The following is an 18,682-nucleotide window of genomic DNA, read 5'->3' as shown; positions in this document are numbered from 1 at the left end:
GCTTCCTGCTAATGTAGACCCTGAGAGACAGTAGTGACGGCTCAAGTAAGTAAGGTCCTGCTAGCTGCACAGGAGGCCTGGGTTGAGTTCCTAGCTCCCAGCTACAGCCTGACCCAGACACAAGTGTTGTGGGCTTTTGGGGGAATGAACCAGTGAATGATGTAGATGAGAGTTCGCTCCCCCCAACCTCTTTCTCTCCCCCCACCTCCCTCTCCACTCACCTCCCTCTCTCCCTCTTCCCCACTTCCTCCTCCCTCCCTCTCCCCCCACCCCCCTTTCTCTCTCCTCTACCTCTCTCCCCAACACCTATTTCTCTCTCCCTCCACCCCTTCCCCCCCACTCTCTCTCCTCCACCTCTTTCACCCCCCCACTTTCCTCCCCCACCTCCCTCTCTCTTCTCTACCTCTCTCTCACCCCCCACCTCTTTCTCACCCCCCCCCCATTTCTCTCTCTAAATATGGCTCCCTGAAAGGCAAGGGGGCTGACTGTAAACAGCAGAGACATTCCTAGGAATCATTTTCCCTATGTGGAAGGTCTTTATCCAAAGTAGTAGGAATCTGTGGATCTCTCCAACCTTGGGCTGCAAGGGCAAAAGTACCCAGGGATCTATCAGACTATTGCTAAGAAAGTGTAGTGGTTAGGAAAACAAACTGCTATACTTAGTTGTTAGCTATGTAACAGTGGGCAAGTCACTGAACTCAGCCTTTCTTCACACAACTGTCAGCCTAAATTACCAGACACAGGGGTGGCAGACAGCAGTCCTCTCCAAGTCACAGTTATTAACTGCTGCTAATCACATCAGTAAGGGAAGTGCAAAGAAAACCATTTTCATTTATCAGACACGTGAAGATCCAAAAGTTTAACAGTAGTTGTGAGAAGACAGGAACTCTCATATACTGTAGATCTGAGAATAAACTCTGTACAGTTGACAAAAGGAAAAATTTGACAACTTCTATAAAAACCTCAACACATAATAACGTTTAAATGTAATCACTGCTGTAGTCCATCAATCTATTTATGGAAATGATCCCACACATTTAGTAGTATAACACAATAGATGATGTACAAGGATATTCATAAAGGATGTTCCGAAGACTAGAAACAACTAGAATGCTTGTCAACAACAATGAAGCAGCATAAAGCAGTGATTCTGACCAGATCATCTGATGCTTTAAAGGGTCTCGATTTAAGAGTTCAGTGAAAAATGTGGATCACTAGGGATTTTATTAACATGCAGATTTTGCATCAGTAGGTCTGGGTTGGGGCCTGGGATTGCCCATTTTTAATAAAACCTCCAGGGATGCCAATGCTGTTGATCTAAAAGCCACACTTGAGTAGTAAGGACCTGGAATACAGGATCTGGTAAACAGATTACTATCTTCAAATCCATTATTTATTAACAGTGTGACTTTGGGCAAATTGAGTAACCTCTTGTGCCCCCGTTTCTTCATTTGTAAGATGGCGGTAACAACAGTACCTAATAGGGCTACTGTAAAAAATGAGTCACATGTTTAGAAAAGTGCCTGGCACTAGTAAGCATATAATAAAGGTTAGTTACTGGTGCTACTAATACCACTACTATAAATGTTACTATTGTTGCTGTATTTAAATCTTATACCTTACGGCTGACACTGCGGTGTAGTAGGATAAGCCTCCACCTGCAGTGCTGGCATCCCATATGGGTGCCAGTTCGAGTCCTGGCTGCTCCACTTTGAGGCAGCTCCCTGATTAAAGCCTGGGAAAGCAGTGGAAGATGGCCCAAGTACTTAGGCCCCTGCACTCATGTGGGAGACCCGACCCAGAAGTTGTTCCTGGCCCCTGGCTTTGAGTTGGCCCAGCTCTGGCCATTAGGAACATTTGGGGAATGAAGCAGGAGATGGAAGACCTCTCTCTCTCTCTCTGTAACTCTACCTCTCAAATAATCTTTAAAAAATAAATTTTATACCTTGTATAAAAATAAAAATGTTTATTAAGAAAAATGAAAAAAAGAGTTCCATTCTAGGACAGTCCCCAGATGAGTAATGACACTGAAACTCTTCTAATAAACAAACATGACTTTAAGGTGCCTTCATGTGCTTTCCAAAAGAAGACAAATAACTACAAATAAAAAGAATAAAACTCAGTACTGTTAGGGATGTCAAAGGTCAAGCAGATGTGCCTGTTATTGCTCCCATAGTTCGGTTTGTCTTGAAGAGCAACCTAGCAAACTATAACAAGTACCAGGAAAGCATCCGTGCCCTCTGACTCACTAGCACTATTTTTGAGATGATGAACACCCAACAGAAAACAATTCAGACAAGAAAATAAGCAACTTGTGAAGTCATGTTTATGGGAGCATTTTATTTAGTAACAAAAGAACTGAAAACAACCCAAATTCTAATTAAGAGAGCAGTGTATTCAGATGCAGGATGGAGGAAAGAAACAAGAAAGTTACCAAACATGGTTCTGAGCCATCAGTTTCTAAAATTTTCTAGCTCTCTGCACATAATAAAATTATTTGCTGAAGTAGAACCTACCTGTAAGACACGCAGGGTTGTGAACTTTAAACAGAATGGGAGTAATTTAAATGGCAAAGCAATCATATTTTAATGGAAAAGAAAAACTACTATCAGCCACCCAATTAATACACAGGGGACAGCCATTCTTTTCCAGGCCACCTCTCTCAAATGACACTGGGCTCTGGGGGAGCGGGCAGGTCTTTTGAGCCTCTCTGGAAGGGGACAGTAAGCCTTTCTGTAAAGAACTTAGAGAAGATCTCGAAAAAAAAGATTGATGAAGAAATAAATAAACCCCAACCTAGTGTAAAATATCAACTCAGAATCTATGCCCTTAAAAGAAAGTAATTATATAAGAAAAGGCAATCTTTTTTTGAAAAATGCTAGTTTTAGGAAGAGCTAAAATTAAATATTATATATGATAAAAATATTACAGCACTTAAAAACTTTTAAAATAAAATTCGGTATTACATTAAATAAGAGTTTAATTAAAGCAGCATGACTCAGAAAACACAAAAGAATTTGTGACTAAGTCGGACGAACGTCAAGCTGGATTGGGAGGAGACCATTGTTCCAATCACTTTTTCAAAACCTATTCCATGACTAACTACTAATTAAGAAGTACCATCACTGAGAGCTTTCAGCTACTTTTTTGCCCTACAATAGGGCAAAAATGTAGCCCTACAGTAGGGCAAAATGACATTTTCCTACATGTCAAAATGATGCTGCTATTTTTAGATGTTTAACATAAACTGCGAAAGAGTATGGTGCTGGGACAGATGTATTTATAACCATATGCTTACATACCTTTGCTGAAATTGCTAATGTGCAGGCAATACCCAACTCTCCACTTCCAACCACAGTGATTTTATTGACTGTTTTATTCTCATGGTTTGTCCAGCTCTTTGAATTCAGGTCTGAGACACCTACGAAGAAAAGTGATTAAGCTCAGAATTTTAAAAAATAATATTAAAAATCCTCTTACTGACTTTCAAAAAAAAAAAAAAAAACACTACTCAATAATTCAGAAAACATGGTGCTGGTCCATAGAGGCATTCAAAAAATACTTGTTGAACAAATGAACCCAAGAAACATAGCAGTATGAAGTTTGTATTCTTTACATACATGGTTTCTGGGGAAAAAATATAGCAGTCTCACTTAAAATGTTCTGCTAAATAGAAGAAAGGGTCTTTCTAAACATTTTAAAAATATAAAATCCTAAAAAAGTGGTATTTCCATAATTTTGAAAAAAATATAATTCTGACTCTTAACTGCTCTAGTCTATAGCACAAAAGAATGTTTAATGCCTTACTGAAGTTTTATTTTTGAAATATTTATTTACTTGAGAGGCAGAGCTACAGAGAGAGAGGTCTTCCATCCACTGGTTCACTCCCCAAATGGCCACGATGGCCGGAGCTGGGCTGATCCGAAGCCAGGGGCTAGGAGCCTCTTCCGTGTCTCCCATGTGGGTGCAGGGGCCCAAGCACTTGGGCCATCTTTTACTGCTTTACCAAGACATCTGTAGGGAGCTGGATTGGAAGTGGAGCAGCTGGGACTTGAACCAGTGTCCACAGGGGAATGTCAGCACAGCAGGAGGTTACTCAACCTACTATGCCACAGTGCCAGTCTCTGAAGTTTTCAAAACATGAGTATTTGCCTTTTTTAAAAAAATGAACCAGTGGATGGAAGACCTCTCTCTCTCTCTGTCTTTCCCTCTCTCTGTGTCTGCCTTTCAAGTAAATAAATCAATCTTAAAAAAAAGATTGATCGAAGGGCTGGTGTCATGGCATAGTGGGTTAAGCCACCACGTACAATGCCAGCACCCCATATGGGCACCAGTTCAATTCCTAGTTGCTACACTTCAGATCCAGCCCCTAATAATGCACTTGGGAAGGCAGCAGAGGATGGCCGAAGTGAGAGACCCAAAGTAAGCTCCTGGTTCCTGGCTTCAGCTTGACCCAGCCCTGGCCATTGCGGCCATGTGAGGAGTAAACCAGTGGATGAAAGATCTCTGTCTCCCTGTCTCTACCTCTCTCTCTGTAACTCTTCCAAATAAAAATAAAAAATAAATCTTAAAAAAGAAATGTTGATTGATTAATGTGAAAGGCAGAGTAAAAGAGAAAGAGGGGGAATCAGAGATCTTCGATCTGCTGGTTTACTCCGCAAGTGCTGGAAACAACTGGCGCTGGTTCAGGCTGAAGCCAGGATCCATCCAGGTCTCTCACATGCATGGCAGGTCTCCCACATACCTGGGCTACCATCTGATGCCTCCCAGGTGATTTAGCAGGAAGCTGGATAGGAGCAGAGGCAGGACTCAATGCGGGCATCCAAAGTGGCAGTTTAATCCACTGAGCCACAACACCCACCTTGAGAATTTGGCTTTATCCTCAATTAGAAACATTGAGAATCACAGATCTTCTGGTCTAATATATTGACTAAGTCAAAAAAAGTTTATAAACATATAATAAAGGTTTGGTATCAATAATAGATATCAAGTGGTTCTGAACAAAATGAGAATTATTTTATGTCAGTATAGAGTAGTTTTTTACATTTTAAGAAACCATATTCATTGGAACTATATGGTAATACCCTATGATAAATATACAGGAATTTTTGTTTCAACATACATTATACACAGATATTTGCATGCATTTATTTACAGAAATCAAGAAAGTGCTGGTGTTGTGGTGCAGGTTAAGCCACTGCTTGCAGCCCCCGAATACCATATCACAGCACTGGTTCAAGTCCCAGCTTCTCTGCTTCTGATCCAGCTGCCTGCGAAAGCAGTGGAAGATAGTCCAAGTATTTGGGTCCCTGCCATGTACATGGGAGACCCAGATGGAACTCTGGGCTCCTGGCTTTAGCCTGGCCCAGCCCTGGCTGTTGAGGCCATTTGGGGAATGAACCAGAGGATAGAATATATATTTCTCTCTCTCCCTCCCTGTCACTCTGCCTCCAAAATAAATAAAATAAACCTTAAAAAAAAAAAAAGAAATGAAGTAGGAGAGGATAAACAACGTAAAATTATAAACTCCTAATTCTCAAGGCAACCTGGCTGACAACAATACACACCTTCCGTGATTTTTGCAATATAAGCTAGCAAGTCCGCCTGCCGAGCCTCATCAGATGATGGCAGAGAATACAAGGGAAGTTCCTCTTGAAACTTGGCAATCATTTCTTTAATTAATCCAACAATGACAGATTTAGGCTGTAGAACACATACAAAGGGAAAAATTACACACAAACTTTGCCAAAGAATACATCTTTTTTAAAATTTTTATTTATTTTTTATTTTTAAAGACAGTTACAGAGAGAGGCAGAGAGAGAGGTCTTCCATCCGCTGGTTCACACCCCAGATAGCTGCAATGGCCGAGCTGCACCCATCTGAAGCCAGAAGCCAGGAGCCTCCGACGGGTCTCCCACATGGGTGCAGGGACCCAAGGACCTGGGCCATCCTCCACTGCTTTCGTAGGCCATAGCAGAGAGCTGGATCGGAAGAGGAGCAGCAGGGACTAGAACCAGCGCCCACATGGGATGCTGGCGCTTCAGGCCAGGGCTTTAACCCGCTGCACCACAGTGCCAGCCCCAAGAAGAATACATCTTCAAAAACTGTACTTTGCGGACCAGCGCTGTGGCATAGAGGGTAAAAGCTGCCACCTGCAGTGCCAGCATCCCATATGGGCATCAGTTCAAGTCCTGGCTGCTCCACTTCCAATCGAGCTCTCTGCTGTGGCCTGGGAAGAAGCAGAAGATGGCCCAAGTCCTTGGGCCCCTGCACCCATGTGGGAAGACCTGGAGGAAGCTCCTGGCTCCTGGCTTAGGATCGGCGCAGCTCCGGCCACTGCAGCCAACTGGGGAGTGAACCAATGGATGGAAGACCTCCTCCCCCCCCCCCGTCTCTCTCTCTCTGTCTCTCCTTCTCTGTGTAACTCTTTCAAATAAATAAAATAAATCCTTAAAAAACAAAAACAAAAAAACCTGTACTTTGACTCAGATATAGCCAATGGGAAGTACTCAATCGTGTTCTCATTTTGCCAAAACCACCATAAAAATGATGTGATACTTTTAACTGTTTTAATACTGAAAAACAAAGGGTGAAAAATGCCAAGTCAACACCTCCCCAAAATAGGAAAACAGCATTACTGTACTGGTAAACACTTGGGTTTGGGAACTGTCTATCTCTATTCCTTTTTCAAAAACTTTTTACTTTCAAATAATTTCAGACTTAGAGAAAAGCTGCCAAAACAGTATATATATTCTTCACCTGGAATACTCACATGCTATCATTTTATCACAATTGCTTTATTAGTCTTTCTCTCTATTTTTTTCTGAACCAGTGGAGGGTAAACTATGGTTATGATGCTCCATTACTCCTACTTTAGTGTGTTTTCTAAAAGGAGACAAAAAAGACATTCTCCAACACAGACATTACCAAATTAGAAAATCAGCACTGATAAAGTATTTCCCGAATATTTAAATTTAACTGGTTCAGCAACCTTGCTGAAATTCCATGAAACTTTCTAAACTTCAGTATCATCAGTAATACAATGCAAATACCAAATCCCAAATGGCTAATATGAGAAAAATGGGATAATTAAGGCATGGAAACTATAAGCTCTGAGAGTAAAACTAGTGTTTATTATTATTGTTATTATTAGGAATATTTAGTAGCATGCTCATTTAAAAACTGCTTAACTGAGACGGGTGTTGTGGTGCTCTTAAGACACCTACATCCCATATCAGAGTGCCTGATGTGAGGCCCAGCTACTCTCCTTCTGATCCAGCTTCCTGTTAATATGCCTGGGAAGGCAGCAGATGGTGGCCCAAGGACTTGAGTCCCTGCCACCCATGTGGGAGAACTGGTGGAACTCCTGGCTCCTGCCTTTGGATTGGCTGAGATCTGGCTGTTGTGGCCATCTGGGGAGTGAACCAGTGGATGGAAGACCTCTCTCTGTGTCTCTCTCTCTCTCTGGAACTCTGTCTTTCAAATAAATAAAATAAATCTTTAAAAAAGAGAGAAAGAGAGAGAGAGAAAGAGAGAGGAAGGAAGGAAGGAAGGAAGGAAGGAAGGAAGGAAGGAAGGAAGGAAAGAAGGAAGGAAGGAAGGAAGGAAGGAAGGAATGAAGGAAGGGCGAAGCCATTAGGGTCAAAAAATCAAATACCTTCAGAGATTGAGCAAATAACATTAAATGTGTGAAGCTGCCAAGCATAGGTTATTGTGATGAACTGGTCAGAGCACATCTATAGGCATTCAAGTTCATATTATGTACAACAAGGGAGGAAAACACAATCAGTTTGCTATTCAAGTGAAATTCTGCAGGCTTCATGTGGCCCTCCAAATCTCTTGGGGGAATTGTCTGCAACCTTTGACATGATGACCTCTAGATTCCTTCCAGCCCCAAAATTCCATAATCCCAACTGCATGTAGAACATAAAGGTATTTTAGTACTTCCAAATAGGGCAATCTAGATATTGTAGTAACGTTTAGGGACTAGTCTTAGGTTATAACTGAGAGACTGAGAATAGCAAAATGAAATCAATACTGTCTTAACTGAAATCAAGCACAACCTCATCTGAATTACAATATTATCACTGAGTATTCATTTAACACACAAAACTATGAAAAGAGATGCAAAAGAAATCCAAAGAGAAGAATCAGGATATGTGAATTCCTGCAACAGGGTACAGGTATCAAAATACTGTTTGCAACGGGGGAAGAAGCATCATGTTCCCAAATCTGTATATATTAAATGCATGAAGCTGTATTCCTTAAACAAAACAAATTTAAAAAAATACAATTTGCAGAATAAAAAGCCAACAATGGATGAAGGACATAAATAGACAATTCAAAAAAGAAATGAAGGGGCTGGCGCTGTGGCATAGTAGGCTAAGCCTCCACCCGCAGCGCCGGCATTCCATATGGGTACCAGTTTGTATCCCAGGTACTCTTCTTTTGATCCAGCTCTCTGCTTATGGCCTAGGAAAGCAGTAGAAGATGGCCAAAGTGCTTGGGCCCCTGCACCCGCATGGGAGACCTGGAACAAGCTCCTGACTCCTGGCTTTGAATCAGCCCAGCTCCGGCCATTGTGGGAGTGAGCCAGCAGATAGAAGACCTTTCTCTTTGTCTCTCCCTCTCTCTATCTGTAATTCTACCTCTCAAATGAATAAATACATCTTTAAAGAAGAAAGTCAGAGTTACAGAGATGCAGAGGCAGACACAAAGAGAAAATCTTTCATCCACTGGTTCACTCCCCAAATGGCCACAATGGCTGGAGTTGGACTGATTTGAAGCCAGGAGCCAGGAACTTCTTCTGTGTCTTCCATGGGGGTGGAAGCAGTGCAAACACTTAGGCCATCCTCCACTGCTTTCCCAGGTGCATTAGTAGGGAATGAATCGGAAGTGGAGCAGCCGGGACTCGAACTGGTGCCCATATGGGATGCCGGCACTACAGGCGGTGGCTTCACCCACTATACCATAGTGCCATCCCCAATAAATAAATCTTTAAAAAATTTTTAAAAATAAAGAAAGAAAAGTACATGATTGATAAATACATGAAAAAGACTTTAATTTCTCAAATAACTGAAAGCTAAGATTAAGATACCATTTTTGTCCTTCCAACTCACCAATTTTCATTATGCTAAATTTACATGGTAGTCTTATTTATATTAGAAAGTAAGTAAATAATATATAAGTTCATAAAGTAAAACATCAATACTACTGACAATTTGGTATCTGTACTTTTCTTTTTTTCCCTCTCTTTTAAAAATTTTACATATGAAAAATATAGAAGACCATAGAAACAAAGTAAAGTACACATAACTGCACATCTTTCAAAAGATGTCCATAAAATAAGAAGTGATCATCCTGGAACCAGGATGTTGAGGCACAGAGGCTAAGGCTGCTGCCTGAAGCGCCAGCATCCCATACGGGTGCCTGTTCAAGTCCTTGCTGCTTCACTTCCAATCCAGTTCCTTGCTAATGGCCTAGGAAAAGCAGCAGCAGATGCCCCATGTGTTTGTGCTGCTTCCACCCCCATAGAAGACACAGAAGAAGCTCCTGGCTTTTGACTTCGGCCTGTCCCAACCCCCACCCATCTCAGGAGTGAACCAGAAGATGGAAGATCTCTCTCTTCCTCTCTCTAACTCTTTCAAATAAATAAATAAATCTTATAAAAAAGCACAGAAGGGATCTTCCCAACACAATCATTTATCTCAACTTCACTCAACTTCAACATAATCCCTTTCTTCCAGCCCTACAGCTTTCTAACTACATATGAGTATGTTACAAATTATCCTCTTATAAGAATTTTAATTGCATAGGAAGATGAGTGCATATGATGTATCGATCTATATCAATGTATGAAGATGAACAAAGACTTGCCTTGTTTTAATGATATCGTCTATTGGAGCAAGAGTACTATTTAAAAAAAAAAAAAGGTGCCCTTCTATACTGATTTCTACTAGTAGCAGGAATATCATATTTTTTCTACCTTCTGGAAGTAAGTTTGGCAATACATAACAAGATCTTTAAAATACGTAAAACCTTTGATCCAATAATTCTTAGATTTTTCGTCAGGAAACAAAGATACAGAAGCTATACACAAACATTTACTTTTAGGGATATTTAACATTAAATGTCTTACAATAGGTCAACTTATAAATACTTTATACTCATGTTGAATTATCAGACAACCAGTAAAATATGTATTCTGAAAAGTTTAATATAGAGAAATGCTCAATATAATGGTAGATAACAATACAGCATACAAAATTGCATAATATAAGGACATAAAACAAATAAACTAGTTATATGTATCAACACTGATGAATTTTAAAAACGTATGCTCAGTTAAAATAAAGCACATCACAGAAGATTACATAAGGATAAGCGTCAGAAATAAGCAAAACTGCAAAGAAATACATATACTATGTCAGAATCTTTAATAGAGAGGAACTAGGAAATAAAGTTCCAATATCTTGCTAGTAGCTTTTCATGAGCTTTCTCAAGTAGCAAAGAGCAGGGGGTGGGGACTGTGGCACAGCAGTTGAACCTCTCCCCACATTGGAGTGCCAGTTTGAGACCTGGCGACTCTGCTTCTGATGCAGGTTTCTCTTAACACCTGGGAAGGCACTGGATGATGGCCCAAACACCTGGGTTCCTGCCAACCACATAGGATACTCAGAAGGAGTTCCTGGCCGGCGCCGTGGCTCAATAGGCTAATCCTCCGCCGTGCGGTGCCAGCACATCAGGTTCTAGTCCAAGTGGAGGTGCCGGATTCTGTCTCGGGTGCTCCTCTTCCAGTCCAGCTCTCTGCTGTGGCCTGGGAGTGCAGTGGAGGATGGCCTAAGTCCTTGGGCCCTGTACCTGCATGGGAGACCAGGAGAAGCACCTGGCTCCTGGCTTCAGATCAGCGTGGTGCACCCGCCACAGCAGCCATTGAGGGGTGAACCAACGGAAAAAGGAAGACCTTTCTCTGTCTCTCTCTCTCACTGTCCGCTCTGCCTGTAAAAGAAGGAGTTCCTGGCTCCTGGCTTCAGCCTGGCTGAGTTCCTGCTGTTGTGGGCATTGGGGATGACTCGGCAAATGAAAGGTCTGCGTGTGTGTGCGTGTGTGCATGTGTGTGTGTCTTTCCCTCTCTCTCTGTCACTCTGCCTTTCAAATAAATAAGTCTTTAGGAGGAAAAAAAAGTCAGGGAGCAAGCAATAGTTGGCACCCAGACCTGCAGAGATCAGCTTTGTACAGGCTGCTGTCATAAGGGTTATGGCACTTGGGCGAACCTAAGAAACTCAATTCCAAATGACTTTTAAAGATCATATGAAGAGTAACACTGAAACACAGTATTATACCTAATTGTGTCATCAGGATCAAAGATAAAATTCAGAAAAATAAAAACCTTTGAAAGAAAACCCGACTGAACTCACATGGCTCCAGCTCTGCAGATAGGGTAAGTATATTCTGCCTTGGGCATCCACATGCTTTCCAACTGAGATTCCCATATTTGCAGTTGGCTTCAAGAAGCAAATTGGGGGAGCAAAAGGGTGAGAATCCAAAATCCAGAAGCGAACTGGTATGTTATATGTATTACCTATATGACACAAAATAAACACATCTTCAAACAATAATGAAGACTACATACCATGATAATGCTAGGGGACATTTTAAGGAATGTGTAGGTTCATCAAATTGATATATAAAGGATTAATGCAAATCAAGGCCAATTTCCCCCCATACCATCTACATTCCCAACAGAAATATGTTCTTATTACAGCACCAGTATAACACTTGAGGAAATTCAATTAATACAATGGCCAGTTCATCCAATTCAATAGATATTTACATAGTCTACTATGCCAGGAGTTTGGAATATAACATATTCTCTATATAATTTAATGTACCTTAACCAAGCAGATGTTACAACTTTCCTGGAAGGGAGTGGGCACTTCCATTTTTATATTTATTCTATATTAAAATTAGTTACTTACAGGTCTGTTTTCCTGTTATATTATAGACTTCTAGAGGGGATTATGTCTCATTCATTGCTATACCCCTAGCAACAAGTATAATACCTAATATATACTAGCTGCTTAATAGAAATTTCTTATATGAGTAAGAATGAACAGATCAAAAGTGAATGAGTGGGGGCCGGTGCTGTGGCGCAGTGGATTAAAGGCCTGGCCTGAAGCACTGGCATACCATATAGGTGCTGGTTCTAGTCCCAGCTGCTCCACTTATGATCCAGCTCTCTGCTATGGCCTGGGAAAGCAGTGGAGGACGGCCCAAGTCCTTAGGTCCCTGCACCCATGTAGGAGACCTGGAAGAAGCTCCTGGCTCCTGGCTTGGGATAGGCACAGCTCTGGCCGTTGCAGCCATCTGGGGAGTGAACCAGCAGATGGAAGACCTCTCTCTCTGCCTCTACTTCTTTCTGTAACGCTTTCAAATAAATAAAATAAAAATGTTTAAAAAAAAAAAGTGAATGAGTAAATGAACCAAACTGAGTTTGACATCTGCCCTCATGGAGCCCAATAATCACACATACTGCAATAGTGAAGTTGAGTTAGAAAGACAGAACCCAGAACTGAAAATAATCCTAACAGTTGCCTTGTCCAGTGATTTCTTTTTACCATCAAAGTTACCTGAAGAACCTGAAAAGCATGCAGACACCTAGCATGTACTTCCACAGATTTGAGATTTAGTAGATGTGGCGTGGAGCTTCAACATGTGCATCTGAGACAATCTTCACACAGCTACACCCTCACATACACAGATCTGCATGCAAGTGGTCTACCATATTTTGGAAACAGTAAAAGAAACAGCACCTTGGGAAGCACTTCTGTATTCTCATTCTACAGGAGAAGCAGGCTGCCCTATTAAACAGGAACTACAACATGGTCAAAAAACCACTGACGGACGGGCCTGAGACAAGAACTTCAGTGGGCTCTTCCAGTTTCAGCCAGGTAAGTCAAACTTACCACGCCACAATCTCTCACTGCTTTGCTTGTAAATTTTTTTAAAGTACATCTTTAAGAAAAAGAAAGAAAACTTCCATACTTACCTTGACACAACACAGGAATAAAGCTAGACCTACAATAAGTACAAAAACTAACCTTAGACTAGAAATCTGATAATTTACCTTAGCTGTTATATCTCTTGATAGTTGTTGCTTTCATAATCTTATTATATATGTACTTAAGAACATGGCTGCTCAGGAGAAAGTTTGCCCTAGTTTCTAATCCCAGTCCACATTTTCACAAGCCATATGGCTTCAGGCAAGTTATTTAACTTCTCTGTGCCTGGATTCCTTCTATAAACTGAGGATAACAGTAATTCCTTTTTTACAGATTTGTGATCTCTGCTGATGGCCTGGGAAAAGCAGTAGAAGATGGCCCAAATGTTTGGGTCCCTGTACCCATGAAGGAGACCCAGATGAAGCTCCTGGCTTTGGATCAGCCCAGCCCTGGCCATTGTGACCATCTGGGGAGTGAACCAGCAGATGAAGAGATCTCTGTCTCTCCCTCTCTCCATAAGTCTAACTTTCAAATAAATAAATAAGTCTTTAAAAAATAATAATGGGTCATGAAATTAAATATATTAAATTAGTGGGCTGCAAACAGCATTTCAAAATGGAATTAAACAGAAAATACAATGCAATGAAAGGCAGCATGGTATTTTGGCTATATGCATTCACAGATAGATGTATCTGCTAGCTAGCTCACTTCACTCTGCCTTTTGAATAAATAAGTAAATTTTTTAAAAGAATAATGATATTCATTTGGGGATAAGCAGGGAGCACTACAATAGAAATTGCACATGACATGGAACCCATGGGCATATTCAACAGGCACAGGTGAAGGAAAGCTTTTAAAGGCAAAATGAAGAGAATGACATATGTTATTCTGAAACCATAATCTATGGCCACAATGAATATTTCCTTGCAGGAGTATTTTCTGTGCAAGGTTGCACTGGCCTTTGTGCAAGGTTGTGGTCCTGGTAGTCTCGGGTTCAGCTTGTTCTTGTTAGGTGCATGTGCATGGGATCTCTTCTATACGAGCTCCTGGTTTATTTATTATTATTTGCTTAGGGCTTGACACAACCAATTCAATTCTTTTTTTATAACTAATTTTTTATTTATATAAATGGAATAAATTTCATGTATCTCATATATACAATTTTAAGAGTATACTACTTCCCACCCTACTCTCCTTCCCTTCCTTGCTCCTACCCTCTCTCCTTCCTTTCTTATTTTTCTTTTCATTTTTACACTGACATACTTTCAATTTACTTTATAATCACAATCTTAACCCTCCACTAAATAAAGAATTCAATAAGTAGTAAGTAGAAAAACCACTGTTCCACAAGAATATAGACTGTAAGCATTAATCAAATCTCAAAATTGTCAGTTTTGCTCATTTACATTACATATTTTGTGTACCCTGCAATTAGTTCCCACAAATCAGGGAAAACATAAGACATTTGTATTTTGGGGACTGGTTTATTTCACTAAGCATAATGGTCTCCAATTGCATCCATTTTCTTATGAAAGACAGGATTTCATTCTGCTTTATGGCTGAAAATACATAAATCTTAAAAAAATAATAAAGAAAGAAAATGCCCATACTTACCCTGATACATCACAGGAATAGTGCCAGTAAAATTCAGCAGGTCTTTCTGGGAACTATCTTTAAAAACTGGAAGGAAAAAAAAAAGCCCCCAAATGTGCAATTAGAAGTAGGAAGAACGGTATTAAAGTGTGTAGTAAACACAGGTTATGTGTAGGCATAACCCTACCCCATACACATACCACACAATCTCTAAATAGCATCACTCAGCAAGGAGAAATTATTAGATATTGCTTACTCAGAAAGCAATGAGTACAGAGAAATAATGTAGGACTTTGATACTAAAATAAGTCCCAAGTTCTAGGACCACCTTCCCCACATAGAGTGACTTTTAGTCACTTTAATCTCTTTGATCTTCAGTTTTGTCACCCTTTAAACAAATATAATAACACTTCACAAAGTTGTCATAAGGATCAAATGAGATAACGTGAAAACCCTTCATAAGAAGTAAAGAATTGGGGGCCAGCACTGTGGCATAGTGGGTTAAGCCACCGCCTGCAGTGCTGGCATCCCATGTGGGCGCTGGTTTGAGACCAAGCTACTCTACTTCTGATCCAGCTCCCTGCTAATGACCCTGGGAAAGCAGCAGAAGATGGCCCAAGTACTTGGGCCCCTGCCACCCAGTGGGAGACCCAGATGAAGCACCTGGCTCCTGGCTTCAGCTTGGCTCAGCCCTGGCGGTTGTGGCCACTTGGGGAGTGAACTAGAGGATGGAAGAACTCTCTCTCTGTCACTCCTTCTCTTCTTTGTAATTTTTTCAAATAAATAAATCTTTAAAGAAAAAATAAGTTAACATTTTTTCTTTTGATTATAAAAATGATTGTAACTGATTTGTTACAAATGACAATAATTAAATATCTCCACATTTTATAATACTTCTTTTTTTAAAAGTTTTATTTATTTATCTATTTATTTACTTGAAAGGCAGAGTTACAGACAGATGGAGAGACAGAAAGGGAAAGGTCTTCCTTCCGCTGGTTCACCCCCAAGATGGCTGGGCCAGGCCAAAACCAGGAAACTCCATCCAGGTATCCCAAGTGGGTGGCAGGGGCCCAACTACTTAGACTATCTTCTGAGGCTTTCCCAGGCACATTAGCAAGGAGCTGGATCAAAACTGGAGCATCTGGGACTTAAACTGGCACTCACAGGACGCTGGTATTACAGGTTGTGGCTTAACCCACTGCACCACATGGTTGGCTCCTAATACTTTACTTTTTTTTTTTATTTTTGACAGGCAGAGTGGACAGTGAGAGAGAGACAGAGAGAAAGGTCTTCTTTTTGCCGTTGGTTCACCCTCCAATGGCCGCCGCGGTAGCGCGCTGCGGCCGGCGCACCGCGCTGATGCGATGGCAGGAGCCAGGTGCTTCTCCTGGTCTCCCATGGGGTGCAGGGCCCAAGCACTTGGGCCATCCTCCACTGCACTCCCTGGCCACAGCAGAGAGCTGGCCTGGAAGAGGGGCAACCGGGACAGGATCGGTGCCCCGACCGGGACTAGAACCCGGTGTGCCGGCGCTGCAAGGCGGAGGATTAGCCTAGTGAGCCGAGGCGCCGGCACTTTTTTTTTTCTTTAAAGATTTTATTTGTTTATTTGAAAGGCAAAGTTACAGAGAGGGAAAGGCAGAGACAGAGTGAGATCTTCCATCTGCTGGTTCACTCCCCAAATGGCCGCAATGGCTGGAACTGCTCCAGTCTGAAGCCATGAGCCAGGAGCTTCTTCTGGGTCTCCAATGTGGGTGCAGGGGTACAAGGACTTGGGCCATCTTCCGCTTCTTTTCCCAGGCCATTAGCAGGGAGCTGGATTGGAAGTAGAGCAGCCAGAACCAGAACCGGTGCCCACATGGGATGCCAGCACTGCAGGCCATGGCTTCAACTGCTGCAACATAGCACTGGCCCCAGTTTAATTTTTAAAACAACCTTCTAGAAAGATTGATCACGATTTTCTTTGGTTTCTCTAACATTATTCTCAACTTTGTATCAACATTCACATCCCTGAGATTATAAACAGAGAACCTTTCCCAACTGTGGTCACAGCAAGAACTGACTACACAATGGTTAGAGACAATGGCTTTGAAGATGGAGAAAGGAGAACAAGAGCCAAGGCATGGAATGCCTTCTAGAAACTGACAGAGCAAGGAAACAGATCCTCCTGCAGGGCCTCCAGAAAGGAGCTGACACCTTGACTGCAGCCCAGCTAAATCTGCATGCTACAAAAACCTGTGCTGACTTTCTGTCTACTGTAAGACAGTGAACTTGCATCTTTTTAAGCTGGCTAAGCTTGTGGTGACTTGTTATAGTAGCAATAGGAAATTAACACAACAGATATTGTATTCATTCACATTTCTTCAGAAACCACAGGTCACATTGTTTCACTCAAAATCAGATAAAATGGAGAAATAAGAAATGATGATTCTGAAGCTCTCTAGGGCCAAATAATTAAGTTCATATAATGTGGCAAAACTAGAGGATATGATTCTTACCATAGGTGTCCATGGAGTATCTGAAATGTGGGAAAAATTTATTTACATTCTTCAGTTCTTCCACAGTTAGATCCCTGAACTTGTACTAAAAAGACAAAAATGAGCATGGAATAAAAATAAAGCTATGAGTAACAAAGGAATTACATTTAATATTTAACTGAACATTCAATATGCACTGAGTTCTAGGCTCTAAGCTTTATAAACATGAACTGTTTGATTTCATCTTTTCAATGATGACCTACGAGGTAGTTAGGGCTTACAATTTCTCTACTTTACAAAAGAATAAAATGAAAGCCAGAGAATCAAAATATTTGCTGAGTCAGACAGCAAGTGAAGCCAGAACTCAAACCCAGGACCCAAGCCTCTAAACACTGAATAAGCCTGCCTCCAAACACATCCTGAAGAGCACAGTGAATGACGCCACTCACTACTATGAACGATTCAGCTCTCTTTCTCGATCACTTCACTCACTCGGGAAAGCAGACCTCCCCCTCCCACCCTGGGATCCATGGAGATAGTCAAAAGTATGCAAGATGGCTAGCGCCATGGCTCACTAGGCTAATCCTCTGCCTGCTGCGCCAGCACCCCGGGTTCTAGTCCCAGTGCGCCGGATTCTGTCCTGGTTGTTCCACTTCCAGTCCAACTCTCTGCTGTGGCCCGGGAAGGCAGTGGAGGATGGCCCAAGTGCTTGGGCCCTGCACCCGCATGGGAGACCAAGAGGAAGCACCTGGCTCCTGGCTTTGGATTGGTGCAGTGCACCGGCTGTAGCGGCCATTTGGGGGGTGAACCAACAGAAAGGAAGACCTTTCTCTCTGTCTCTCTCACTGTCTAAATCTGCCTGTCAAAAAAAATAATAATAAATAAATAAATAAATTTTTTAAAAGTATGCAAGAGACTGCAATCACGCTGGGTATACTGCTGCCTCATTCATCCCAGAAATGCAACCTTGGTTGTAGTGTGGGCAATTTCTTTGAATTTATTTTTCTCATCTGCAAAGAGAAACAATACCCACCTCCTGCACTTATGATGAGGATTAAATGAAAGAAAAATAGTATATTGAATCTATAGCTATTCTGAGAAAAGAGTAAAATATTTAGAAATAAATCCAACAAGAAGGTATGAAATTGAGACTGAAAACTACAAAAAATTGTTGATATAAAATACATGTAAAGAAATGGAAAAATATCCCATGTTAATAGATCCAGTGACTTCATAATGTTAAGATGTCAATATTCTCCAACAGATTCAACACAATTCCTACCCAATCCGGTTACTGCCTTTTTTTCTTTGCAAAAATGTACAAACTGATTCTAAAATATATATGGAAATTCAAGGGACCCACAGTAGCCAAAAGCAATCTTGAAAAAGAACAAAAAAGTTGGAAGAGTCATACTATAAATAAAAAGTAGGCTAGAACCAAAATGAGACAGTATCAAGAATTGGAGAATACGTGGAGGGATCAGAGCTCTCCTACACTTGCACACAAACACCACTGCCAGGGACAAGATGGTGCAGCTGCTTTGGAAAACAAGCTAGTGGTCCTTCAAAAGATGGAACAGGGACAGGCACTTGGCTTAGCGGTTGTGATGGACA

The 18,682-nt window shown here is 41.3% G+C and overlaps 1 protein-coding gene across 3 annotated transcripts in view; it reads right to left on the bottom strand.

Annotated features, from left to right (window-relative positions):
* Positions 1–18,682, bottom strand: part of UEVLD (UEV and lactate/malate dehyrogenase domains) — a 51,943-nt gene that overhangs the window by 24,725 nt on the left and 8,536 nt on the right. For all 3 annotated transcript variants that reach the window (XM_062196395.1, XM_062196396.1, XM_062196397.1), the window contains exons 2-6: positions 17,090–17,174; positions 14,616–14,681; positions 11,418–11,581; positions 5,568–5,703; positions 3,303–3,421 (exon numbers count right to left, since the gene is read on the bottom strand). In XM_062196395.1, coding sequence (XP_062052379.1) covers positions 3,303–3,421; positions 5,568–5,703; positions 11,418–11,581; positions 14,616–14,681; positions 17,090–17,174 — 570 coding nt within the window. The remainder of the gene's footprint in view (positions 1–3,302; positions 3,422–5,567; positions 5,704–11,417; positions 11,582–14,615; positions 14,682–17,089; positions 17,175–18,682) is intronic.

Source organism: Lepus europaeus, chromosome 7, assembly GCF_033115175.1.
Source record: "Lepus europaeus isolate LE1 chromosome 7, mLepTim1.pri, whole genome shotgun sequence".
NCBI classification, from domain to species: domain Eukaryota; kingdom Metazoa; phylum Chordata; class Mammalia; order Lagomorpha; family Leporidae; genus Lepus; species Lepus europaeus.
The sequence above is the reverse complement of the archived record's forward strand: the minus strand, read 5'-3'. Positions and strand labels throughout refer to the sequence as shown.